General features: G+C 42.2%; 1 protein-coding gene across 3 annotated transcripts in view; it reads right to left on the minus strand.

Annotated features, from left to right (window-relative positions):
• The window catches only part of LOC105019332 (zinc finger protein 236), a 78,478-nt gene that overhangs the window by 45,670 nt on the left and 19,632 nt on the right, over window positions 1–13,176 (minus strand). For all 3 annotated transcript variants that reach the window (XM_029115757.2, XM_029115755.2, XM_029115754.2), the window contains exons 7-10: window positions 5,071–5,193; window positions 4,095–4,268; window positions 2,581–2,758; window positions 2,062–2,334 (exon numbers count right to left, since the gene is read on the minus strand). In XM_029115757.2, coding sequence (XP_028971590.2) covers window positions 2,062–2,334; window positions 2,581–2,758; window positions 4,095–4,268; window positions 5,071–5,193 — 748 coding nt within the window. The remainder of the gene's footprint in view (window positions 1–2,061; window positions 2,335–2,580; window positions 2,759–4,094; window positions 4,269–5,070; window positions 5,194–13,176) is intronic.

A 13,176-nucleotide genomic window follows, 5' to 3' on the forward strand; every position in this document is an offset into this window, starting at 1 on the left:
AATGTTGGGGGCTGTGTCCTCAGAATGACTTATACAATTGTATTTGATATCTAAAAAAATTTAACAGTGCAAACAATGCACAAACGAATGAGCCTATTTTGACTCAATTTGGAGTATGTTGGGGGGCTGAGCGACATCATCATCAATAATTAAATGTCTAATATATAAAATACTGAAGAAGCACAAATGAAAATTTCAACAGCACAAACCAGAACAAACAAAAAAGGCTATTTAGGTTGATTTTGGAGCATGTTGCAGGGCTGATTGACCTCAGAATGACCTATGACATATTAATTAATAAAAAAAAAAGTGTAACGGCACAAACCGGTGATGGGAAATTGGCATGAGAAACTTAACACAACACAGATGTGCTGACTAACTCTGAAAGAAGGACCATAGACAGGACGTGTTGCCTGTTACTGATGGGCCCCACATATCCTGTCCATACATTCTGTCCATTCCTCCTGTTAGGAGTTGCCCATGTGACTGACATAGGCTATATGGATAGGTCCATTGACCATAGGTTGGAACATACCATACAAGGGTCTGTTGTAGGATAAACCTTTCTTATTGGAGGGTATTGGAATGTGTAATGGTTGGTAATGACCACTGGTCACCTCCTATGTATTCTGGCATAAAAACAGTGTTGCCTCTGTAATTTTGGAGAGAGAGAAATGAGAAATGGAAGGAAAACATCATAGACTCATGCTGAATAAAGATGGCTCTCCCCTGACTTCTGGTTGCATTTATTTTGTTCATGGATCAAACTTGGACAGAATCTAACACCGGCACAAATCAGGATAAACGATTTAGGCTATTTAGCCAAAGTTTTGCATTGGGTGGGGGGCCAACTTCACGCAGGTGAGTCCTCCAGTTTTGTATTTGGCCTTCAAAATATGTCTGTGGTGAAACGTTATATACATTCGGCAGCAACAATTAGGCTGAATCTCAAATCAATTAGGCTGAATCTCAAATCGCATAACACATACAAGTATGTACTTCGCAGATGATGGTAAAGTACGTACTGTTTAGTAAATGGTAAGCTAGTATGCCAGTATTGGAGCCGACTAGGACATACAAACTCATCATAAAATTGTGTCTCCACATTGGATCATTTTGTCATGCATTATCATCACGCCAAGTTTTAATATTTAGTTAGACACCATTAAGCATTGTTTTAAACTGAGTAACGTTTCATATGAAGTTTACTTCCACCACAAATAACATCTATGAACTCTATGGCTTTTGCCACTGGCAGTTTAAAAAGCTTTTGAGTCAGTAATACTAGCATCTAACTACTTGGAATCGTCAAAAGAATTTGCTAGCGAGACTGAAGACGAACTTTACACTGCCAAAGCTATTCATTTCATGGCACAACAACGTTAGTTTTTCTTTCATACATGAATGACATTGATACAATATCTATTAATATAGGTGATGATAACTGACTTTTTCCATTAAGTGGAAAGATAAGAGAATCGTGGAAACCCCTTCTATTCTAATGCACAAGAGGTTGGTGTCTATATTACCTCAAAAAGCATGCAAGAACGCGTACTTCCACCAGAAATAGTAGACTATCTGGAAACTTTTGGCATATGATTTTTCAGCATACTATGGTTTGAGACATACGAATCTTCTTGCAAATACAATTTTCGTATTTTGCCTTCAAAACAAAAGTAGCGGTGCGTATATATAGTGTGTATTACGTACATTTTCAAAAGGAACTATCTGGGGAATAATACAAATGAAACAAAATTACTATTTAAATAATACACCCCCCCTCCCCGCTGTTAGGAAAATAAGTAGGGGAAACACTGATGGCTAACAAACTAAATTAATCAGAGAAAAGCAGAATATGTTTGCATCTTGCACCTTTCAATTGAATTACTCTCTAATCACAACTTGCAAGAAGAAGCTGTCATTCTCCTGCCTTCACAAGTTGCATTGTGTGGTTACAGGCCGTTACGAGTATGCGAGTATCGACATCCAATGAAAACAACTGAACGCACATTCAGTTCCTGCCCACACTTATGTCACTCCATAACTGCCACCCGACCTTACCCGTGTGGAGGCGCATGTGGACCTTCATGCTGCCCGACGTGGAGAAGCACTTCATGCAGGTCTGGCACTCGAAAGCCTTGATGCCCGTGTGTGTCTTCATGTGGGCGGTGAGGGTGCTCTTGACGGCAAAGGCACGAAAGCACTGCTTGCACTTGAAGGGCTTCTCGTGCGTGTGGATGCGGATGTGGCGCACCAAATCGCTGGGCTTCTTGAACTCCTTGCTGCAGTAGGGACAGCCATGCCAACGCACCCCGTTCTCCTCCCTGATAGAGCCTAGCAACAAAATGGAATGAACATTTGGTTCACTTTTTAAAATGTCTTGTGTCGCTGTGACTTGAAAAACGAGCACCACCACCGTCCGGCGTTAGATAACCGGGCACAGGAACCAATTGAAATGTTCCCTTAATCTTAAAGGACCAATTGAATCTGGATAATCAAGGAACATTTAGCAAGCTTGGTGGAGTTAAAGTAAAACTGACACAGTGAAATGGAGGGGGGGGGGGGGGGGGATTGGCCTACCTGGAAGTTGTACAGGTTTCTTGAAAATACTTCTCTTCTCCTTCTTGGTGATTTTGTTTGGGCCTTGTAACTTCTTACAGTCGGGCAGAGCACCACCGGTGGCTTGGTTCTGAGTCGGCCTGGCCTCTCCATTGGTCTGGGTCTGAACCACACTCAAACCACTGTTCTCCAGGGCTTGCTGTGTGTGTTGAGACACAAATGAGTGGTTAACAAGCAATATCTATAGACACGTTTACACCATTGGTTTTATGTAAGGCTGCGCTGAATGCTATATTCACTAGGTCCAGGTAAAAAGACATCAGACAGGGCAGAACGGTAAGACAAACAATATGACAGAATTTCATTTAAATAATAGGTGATTCATCTGAGCTCCAGAGTGCCACAGCACTCCAAAGCACTGCAACAGCTTCTTTGCAAAACAGGTTATTTTGCTGGACCGGGAGTCCGACAAACAGTGGTGCTTGCAAATTGTCTCAGCACCACGTTGCAGGTGAGTGACTCGTTCTGGCTGGTGGGGTGTCTACAAGCTAAATTGTGTTAGTACATGCGTGGACCACTGTTATCTAAACGCGTCTGTCCAAGTTTACTTCCTGTCAGATCAGGCACCACTATAAGTAGTACAATATCTTGGTGATATTCGGAGGACACATGGCCTCGATCTATAACTTTACAGAGTTTTACAGGGAGATGCTGCGACAAAACAAAGTCACAACAAACAAACACCAAACCAGTTTAATATGTAAAGGGCTAATTCAAACACGTTATTTCAATAGACTTGTGAGTTAATGGAGCACAAAGCAAGGAGAGATCAGAGGTATGGCTAATGTTATTCCAGTGATGAAGATAAAGGTGTCAAAGGAATCATGAATGTTAGCCTAATGAATTTGCTATTATAATCCGATGAGAACAAGTGCTTTGTGTTTCAGTGGCTCCATTCAAATCCCCAGCAGCAGGCTAAGTAATAATTGTCTGTGACCTTCATAAGGACAGATCATTAAGCATGCTCTCTTTTCCCTTTTCTCCCTCTGGGAAGGAAACTCCCTCCACTAACATGGAAAGATAAAGCCACTGACAGACCAAAGGAGATTATCTCAAAAGAAGATGTCATTTTGGGCCCATCAATGCAATATTGAAGCTTTAAAAGTGCTCTGCATGTGGTTGTAGATCATTAAAAAATGGCGATAACTTTCCATTAGAGTTAAAACATTTCTTAGGGGTATTTTAGATTTAATTGTTTTATTTGTTAATTGGTTCCCTGATAATGCACCCCGCCCAAAAGTACAGTTTTTAGATTAATATCCCTTTAACCTTTTTGTTTTTAACCAATTCATTATGAATAACTGAAATGTATCCAGCCTGTGTTTCCCACATGCCAAAGTACTGTATCCCTTTGGGGATTCTAAAAACTGTGTGTGCGTGTTTGTACTTGCGTGGGTGTTCACAGGTACAGCGAGCATTCGTGAGTGAGAGCCTCCGATCCCGTACACAGCATTCCTTTATTTCGAGACACCCACCTGAAGTATGTCCTGGTTGATGGCTGTTTCCATGGTGATGGTCTGTTCCGGGGCCTGCGGTTGGCTACCCTCTCCGGTCACCTGCTCAGAGAGCTCCAGGAGCTGCTGGATCACGTCGGTCACCACCTCGCTGCCCTCCGACCCAGCCACGGCCTGGCCAGACTCCTCCGCCTCCTACAGGACAGCCAGTCAAATTCATTCTTGCCCAGTATACGAACGTGATGAGAGTACAGGAGAAAAAAAAAGGGGATCACATTGTTCTTGTTGGGGGAGGTCCAAAAATGAATGAACTCATTCCTGCAAATTTTTGTGGATGGGGGCTGCTTCTAAATAACTTAAACATTAATTTTTGCTTTTTTGAGTGCTACACTGAAGAGCAAAAACATGAAAGGCCCCCTCCCAAAGGGTTGATGCAGGTGAGATACCACTGTCCGAGGAACATTCTTGAGCAGTGCATCTGAACACCTGACTTTCTTACAAAACACAATATGGAATGAGAAGCTTATTTAAAACTGAGGAATGTTTCTGAAATTATTACAGAATCACGTAATGGCTGAGTTGCAGGGCTCGCCTGTGTCCCAGGCGACCTTTAGTGTGAAGCCGCAAGCAGAATGCAGAGGTCATGAACAGAAAAACATTCATATTTTTTGCGTTTTTTTAAGTAAGTAGCTCTTATTTCAACCGTTACTTTACCAGGTAAACTGACTAACAACAAGTAGCCATTTTGCCTGCAACTAGCTAGTCAGCTATTCCACTTGACAGCCTTGCCAAGGAATAGAAGCAGCAAGGTGGCCTTGTGATTAGGGCATCTGACTTGTGTCTGAAAGGTCATGGTTCTAACCCAAATTGCTCCTCCTCCCCACTGTAACATTCCCCCAGGCAATTACTGTAAAAAACCTCTGAATCAACTTACCTCGTTAAATGGCAGTGATTCAGAAAAAAGAAAAAAAAGGTGACATCTTCTGCCCTCACTTACCTGTGAATTTGCTGTTTCATCGATCAGTAGGATGTGCATCTTGCTGATGTGGGCATTAAGGCTGCCCAGCTTTTTGAACACACAGCTACAGTCCATACAAGGGAACAGGGGCACTCCCTTTAGCTGAAGGGACATACACAGGAAACGCACTCAGTATACATTGAATTAAAATGGTCTTCATAAGGTACATTAATCAGTTAGACAAGGCCGAAATAATGTAATTTCACTGGCTATGACGCAGCACAGAGACATTTTGAGAATTTTGTCATGTTAATTGTTCCAGGAAAAATAATACTACAGAATGCAAACAAATATGCATAATTCATATTATACCCTTCATCACATTGCATGATAAATATTATATATGTATTTCCCTAATTGAAAAGTGCAACCTAAAACAATCATTCTAATAATTCAGTAAATTGGAGGATAAAGAATGGTTTCCTTGAAACTTTTTGCTGATCTAACCCACTGCTCCCTGAAACAGTACTAATTCCCTGTCCCTAACCTATCTGCTCATAAAACACATTCCTAATAACATCCGACCATAATGTATTCCTGAAGTCTGTATATATAAAGCCATGCCCTGACTGCTAGTGGAGGTTTAAGTGCACTCGTATTATTCAGAAATGTTGAATAGCTGCAGCTGGGAGCAGTGAAGAAGATTCAATCAACTTGCCTCATTATTTCCACTTAGCAGTGATGGACACAAACATACAAGTGATGCTCTTTCAGTTTCTCCCCACTTTTGTTAAAATCAAGGTAGCCGGATTAACTAAAATAAAAAAAGCATGTCACCACACATTTGCTTATCCTCATTTTCTTCAGGTGTACAAGTAAGTAATGGCAACAGGTGGACCCAAATGCAAAGGAAGAGGCCCTCAGGACCCGAAGAGCGTGGCAAATCAGTGTAACCGTCAACGTGAATTACCAAGAGACTGAATTTAATTCAGACTCATCTTTCTCAAAAATAATCTGAAAATAATGCATTAGAAGTGTGAAATTCTGCTCCAATTGTTTCAGAAAAATCCAGAAACACCTCACATACTCTCATAATAGAAACTCCTGTTTCGTTCCTACCAAGAAAATACATTAGCTTTGCCCTGAACGCAGAGGCTTTTAGAAATTGAACAGGATGTGCTGAAAGGGAGCCTGTTCATCCGACTGATACCATACCGCAGCCGACCACGACTCAGCGCAGCATTAGTGGGGATCCATCGGACCGTCCCAGATCAGGACCCAGCGTAGCATTAGCGGGGATCCATCGGACCGTACCAGATCAGGACCCAGCGCAGCATTAGTGGGGATCCATCGGACCGTACCAGATCAGGACCCAGCGCAGCATTAGCGGGGATCCATCGGACCGTCCCAGATCAGGACCCAGCGCAGCATTAGTGGGGATCCATCGGACCGTCCCAGATCAGGACCCAGCGCAGCATTAGTGGGGATCCATCGGACCGTCCCAGATCAGGACCCAGCGCAGCATTAGTGGGGATCCATCGGACCGTCCCAGATCAGGACCCAGCGCAGCATTAGTGGGGATCCATCGGACCGTCCCAGATCAGGACCCAGCGCAGCATTAGTGGGGATCCATCGGACCGTCCCATCCTACACATGCCGTACCCCGCCACGCCCTCCACCCCGACAAAACTCATCCTACACATGCCGTACCCCGCCACGCCCTCCACCCCGACAAAGCTCATCCTACACATGCCGTACCCCGCCACGCCCTCCACCCCGACAAAGCTCATCCTACACATGCCGTACCCCGCCACGCCCTCCACCCCGACAAAGCTCATCCTACACATGCCGTACCCCGCCACGCCCTCCACCCCGACAAAGCTCATCCTACACATGCCGTACCCCGCCACGCCCTCCACCCCTGACAAAGCTCATCCTACACATGCCGTACCCCGCCACGCCCTCCACCCCGACAAAGCTCATCTTACACATGCCGTACCCCGCCACGCCCTCCACCCCGACAAAGCTCATCCTACACATGCCGTACCCCGCCACGCCCTCCACCCCTGACAAAGCTCATCTTACACATGCCGTACCCCGCCACGCCCTCCACCCCGACAAAGCTCATCCTACACATGCCGTACCCCGCCACGCCCTCCACCCCTGACAAAGCTCATCCTACACATGCCGTACCCCGCCACGCCCTCCACCCCGACAAAGCTCTCGCAATATGGGTTGATTCATATTCATGATCCCACAGAGCTGCATTTGTCGATGGAGGCTACTGAATTATCCACGCCCTTTTCAATTCCTGCTCCCCCTTTTCTTTCATTCTTTCTCTACCCCTCTTTCATATCTCGCTGTTTAACTCTTTCATCTCTCCCAGTGTTTTGCTGTCTCCTTTGGAACCCTTATTCTCCTGCAGCTAGTAGAATGTAAAATTATGTTGCTGGTCGACGAGCATATCGATTATGCACACACAGGTGTTTGAAACCGCTCTGGGTGACCTTTTCACAAATCCCTCCCCCCCTTATTTTCTGTCTCTCTCTGTCTACCTCTTTCGCCCCCACATTCTGTGTCTCCATTAGTGGCATTAGCATTCGCTTCCCCTGACCTTTAACCCCAGAACACCCACTATGGAAAGCCTAAAATGACCTGGCAGACAGAAAAGGGCTCCACAGCCAGGGTGTCACGTGACACAGCATACATTAGATCAGATAGCAGTGAATTAATGAGATGCAGAGGAGGAGAACGAGAACAATGAACCGTAAATTTGGCTCATCCGCTGTCTAAGAGACAGAAAAATATTATTGTGCCACGGAGTCTCGCTCTGTTGACTGAGTCGGGAGGAGGAATGTTTTGGTCGAATGCAGAGCTGTAAGAAAGAATCTGCCTCCTTTTGGATATACACTAAATGTTATTAGCGCTTCAAACAAATCCAAATATCAGATAAAGGGAGGCTGAGTGAACAAATAAGCAAACTTTTTTTTCTTTAAATACTGGTTTTATTACTTTCATATTTGTGTGATACCCTGGTGTGAAAAAGTAATTGCCTCTTTACACACAATAACTGCTTGCTTCAACTTCAGTCAACTTTGGTACTTCCAAAGTATGTTTTGGCAAATATGAGTTTGTACAACATAGGTTGCATTACTGTATTTTGGGCAAGAACCCAACACTGCTTTCCATATTCTTTATGGAAACCCAACACTGCTTTCCCCATTGCCCATTGATATGAAGAATATGGGAGATTGTTGTCACATTTAGCACACAGCCAGTACTTGCCAGAAATTCCTGCAGTTCCTTTAACGTTGCTGTAGGCCTCTTGGAAGCCTCCCTGGAAGACTCTTCTCATCTTTTCATCAATTTTGGAGGGATCTGACATGATTTATCTTTGTTTCATTCTTTTACATCACAACAACCTGGCAATTTATCAAGGGTGTGTAGACTTTTTATATCCACTGTACACTGAGAAACTGAACTACTACAATGATTCCATTAGACAAATCTGATTGGTAGCATTGGGAGCTAAACACAGGACTAGCTAGCCTAGGGGTTGGCAAACGTTTTTGGGATCATTGGGATTTAGAAATTCAGCTGATGGCCCTTTTGAATGTACAATTTGCTTGTCAAAATTGATGTGCGTGGCTGCGGGTCAAAGAAGGGCATTTGTATGTGTCCATCATTTTCAACATACAGCCTGCTCTTGTTTAAACGTACAAGAGCAGGCTGCAGTGATTTTGTTTCATACTCAAACCTACCATGTGCTGGATTAAATTGGCTCACAGGCAGGGATGGGCAGTATTTATGATACGTATTTCAAATACAAAATAGGATTTTGTAATTTGTATTTGATAGGGTTGATGAAAATGGCTTCATACTTCGCATCAAAATTCTTTAGTGTTTTGTAATTTGTAGTTTAAAAATACTGTAAAATACTTGATATCATAAAAATGCTGTCTCTGATTGGTCCCTACTCAGTAATTTGCCAATCCTCTGCTCCAGTAGTGTGCTTATTTTCCTTTGCTGGACTGATCAACCGGCCTCATCGACGACATCTAAATTCCACACTTTTTGAAAAGTTAGTTGTGCTTAAAGGCATGAGTAGCTAAAGAGACCTCTGAAATGTTGGCCACAGGGCACACAGTCTTTCAATAGACTCCCTCTCTCACACACACCCACTCAATCACACACTTACTCTCTCATTGACACTCAAACATAAGTTTTACTGTTTTTGGTAGAACTACTGAACTGTTTTGGAATACCTGGTCTGTAGTGTTCTCCATAGTAGTATTCTCAATTGGAGTTTAAGTAAATGTTCTTACTACACTATTAATGTGTATGTTCCCTCTATACCTATATTCTGAGGCTCTTAACAGATTCAGTAGTTGGGTTAATACTCCTTGATAAGTTCTGTTGCTACTTTCTGATTCCGTTTCTGGCTACATTTAAAATCTAAACATATTGATAATTTAATAATTGTTGACAAAGTGCTAAAATGTTGTTGTTTTTTAACCTCCAAATAGGTGTCAAAAGGTTGATAAATAAATAATTGATTGCTAAATTATTGTAGCCTAATTGAAGTAGCTGTTTAGTAGGATTATGATTTTGTATACCATTGTATGAATGACTGTCTGACACACAATTTATATTATATTTATGATTAACAATCAAATGATTAATTACATAGAAACTAGTTGCTAGGAATAAAGGTGCCATCAGATGTCTTCTTATAAATGACTTGTTTCTCATTGAGTCAATGTTGCTGATGCAAAGTAGGCCCTTCATTACCAAACACAAAGTAACTAACTTAGGATACAATTATGAGTCATTAGTAAACTGTTAGTTACATTAAACGGCTGGCTACATTAAAACTATCCTTCAATTGGGTGATCACAGTGATATGTGAATATTTGATCTGTTAACTGGTTGCATGTCAGATTTATCGCATGACTTGTTAGACAGAGGAAAGCTGTTGCTATCAAACATTGTCTACTAAACCAACTGAGTCAGTGTACTGGTGAAGGGATAGATCAAATAGGGCGATACATGGAAGGTTTGCAAAGTCATTCATGCTTCCTTGAAAACATTTTTTAGTATTTAATAGTTCAATAGTTTATTTTGATACATGATGTGGCTGCTGTATTTTTGCAGTTTCTTTTGATATACTTAAGGTATTTGGTATCTTATTTTAAAATAAATGTTGATGTATCTTTGCCCATGTCTGCTCAGGGACAGGATTGGTGAGCCCACCCAAACTAGCCAGCAGTAACCACTAGCTAGCTACCTACTACTAGCATAGCTAAATAGATAAGGGGAGCATCGAGAAAGCATTACATTGTCTGTCTATTGGTTATTTGGCTGCTATGACCAAAGATGAGATGATGACAGACTTTTAATATGACTGACATTTAATAATAAAGTAATCAAACAACAACAAGTACATTGTGGAGGTGTAATAAACAATGAGGTACCACTCAGCCTTGGCAATGAAAAATTGCAATCATCTTTTTGTAACCAAACCAGAACTGAAAAAGCCTGAAAAGAGCACAAGTCGCACTGTAATTTTTATAATATTAAAATGGGAACAATATCAAAATGTTGTCATTTTTGTTCACCCAGGATCCCATTATTAGGGGTTGATGGAAGTTCTGACAAAACTTAGTATGAACCAAAAAAAAAATGAATAACACCTGAAAGGGGGAAATGCATGTTCATTTTTGGCAGTGCAAGCTGGACTTTTAAATTGTGAAGAACAGGTTTGCCAAGGTTTTAACCCAGAAACATTTTAAATTGTTTGATTAGGCTTTGCTATTTGGCAGCTACAGTGCTTCATTTAAACAGGATGCCGACAAGACCTAGGGAGCTGCTGGCAGGAGGGTGTAGGTCAGACAGATAGGAATGAAAATTATTAGTCATTCTGATTTTGAAACAGGAATCCTCATATTTTTTGTAAATGTATTGTAGGCTGTAAAAACAATGCTTTGCACAACCACTTAGAGTTTATAATAACAAGGACATAACTTTTATAAATTGGCACTGGTGGTTGCATAACTCTTTTCATTAAATAATTTAGCCTAATTTGTCCATTCTGCTCTTTGCGGATGATGTTGTCGTGTTGGCCACTTCAAACCAGGACCTTCAGCATGCACTGGGACGGTTTGCAGCCGAGTGTGAAGCAGTGGGAATGAGAATCAGTACCACCAAATCCGAGGCCATGGTCCTCAGTCGGAAAAGAGTGGCTGGCCCACTTCAGGTTGGTGGGGAGTTCCTGCCTCAAGTGGAGGAGTTTAAGTATCTAGGGGTCTTGTTCACGAGTGAGGGAAGGATGGAACGGGATATTGACAGACGGATCGGTGCAGCTTCTGCAGTAATGCGGTCGATGTATCGGTTTGTCGTGGCCCCGGGGAAGACCTAGGACACGCTGGAGGGACTATGTCTCCCGGCTGGCCTGGGAACGCCTCGGTGTCCCCCCAGAAGAACTAGAGGAAGTGTCTAGGGAGAGGGAAGTCTGGGCATCTCTGCTTAGACTGCTGCCCCCGCAACCCGGCCCCGGATAAGCGGAAGAAGATGGATGGATGGAATTTAGCCTACAAATATTTTCTTGCTTCATGTTCCCTTTATTTAATAAATGGATCCGTTAATTATGCAAAATGTGAGAAAATCATAATGTAGGCAAATAATTTTTCCCGACACTGTTTACATTTTGATTCCGATGTTTTTCTTAAATTTCGACTTCAGCCGGAGGTTATTTGATGGGTATGAGATTTTCTGTGACAACTGCCCCAATCAACAAAGGACTATATTGGCTTTCGTTCTCCACAGACAGAGACAAGGCATTAGTGTATGTAGGTTTCTTAAGAGAAGGAAGTACCAATGATGATGACAAAAAAAAACTGGCAGGTGATGACTAAAATAGCTAAACTGAACTGTTAGGACGAGCACATACAATGAAAAAATTATTTGATCCCCTGCTGATTTTGTACGTGTGCCCACTGACAAAGAAATTATCAGTCTATAATTTTAATTGTAGGTTTATTTGAACAGTGAGAGACAGAATAACAACAAAAGAATCCAGAAAAACACCTGTTTTTTTATACAAACCCGATTCCAAAAAAGTTGGGACACTGTAAAATTGTGGAAAAAAACAGAATGCAACGATGTGGAAGTTTCAAATTTCAATATTTTATTCAGAATACAACATAGATGACATATCAAATGTTTAAAGTGAGAAAATGTATCACTTTAAGGGGAAAATAAGTTGATTTTAAATTTCATGGCATCAACACATCTCACAAAAGTTGGGACAAGGCCATGTTTACCACTGTGTAGCATCCCCTCTTCTTTTTATAATAGACTGCAAACGTCTGGAGACTGAGGAGACAAGTTGCTCAAGTTTATGAATAGGAATGTTGTCCCATTCTTGTCAAATACAGGCTTCTAATTGCTCAACTGTCTTAGGTCTTCTTTGTCGCACCTTCCTCTTTATGATGCGCCAAATGTTTTCTATGGGTGAAAGATCTGGACTACAGGCTGACCATTTCAGTACCCGGATCCTTCTTCTATGCAGCCAATGTTATTGATGCAATATGTGGTCTGGCATTATCATGTTGGAAAATGCAAGGTCTTCCCTGAAAGAGACGACGTCTGGATGGGAGCATATGTTGTTCTAGAACTTGGATATAACTGTCAGCATTGATGGTGCCTTTCCAGATGTGTAGGCTGCCCATGCCACACGCACTCATGCAACCCCATACCATCAGAGAAGCAGGCTTCTGAAATGAGCACTGATAACAACTTGAGTTGTCCTTGTCCTCTTTAGTCCGGATGACATGGCGTCCCAGTTTTCCAAAATGAACTTCAAATTTTGATTTGTCTGACCACAGAACACTTTTCCACTTTGCCACAGTCCATTTTAAATGATTCTTGGTCCAAAAAAAACGCCTGCGCTTCTGGATCCTGTTTAGATACGGCTTCTTTTTTGACCTATAGAGTTTTAGCTGGCAACAGCGAATAGCACGATGGATTGTGTTCACCAACAATGTTTTCTGGAAGTATTCCTGAGCCCATGTTGTGATTTCCATTACAGAATCATTCCTGTATGTGATGCAGTGCCGTCTGAGGGCCCGAAGATCACAGGCATCC

This window comes from Esox lucius, chromosome 20 (genome assembly GCF_011004845.1).
Source record: "Esox lucius isolate fEsoLuc1 chromosome 20, fEsoLuc1.pri, whole genome shotgun sequence".
Taxonomy (NCBI): Eukaryota; Metazoa; Chordata; class Actinopteri; order Esociformes; family Esocidae; genus Esox; species Esox lucius.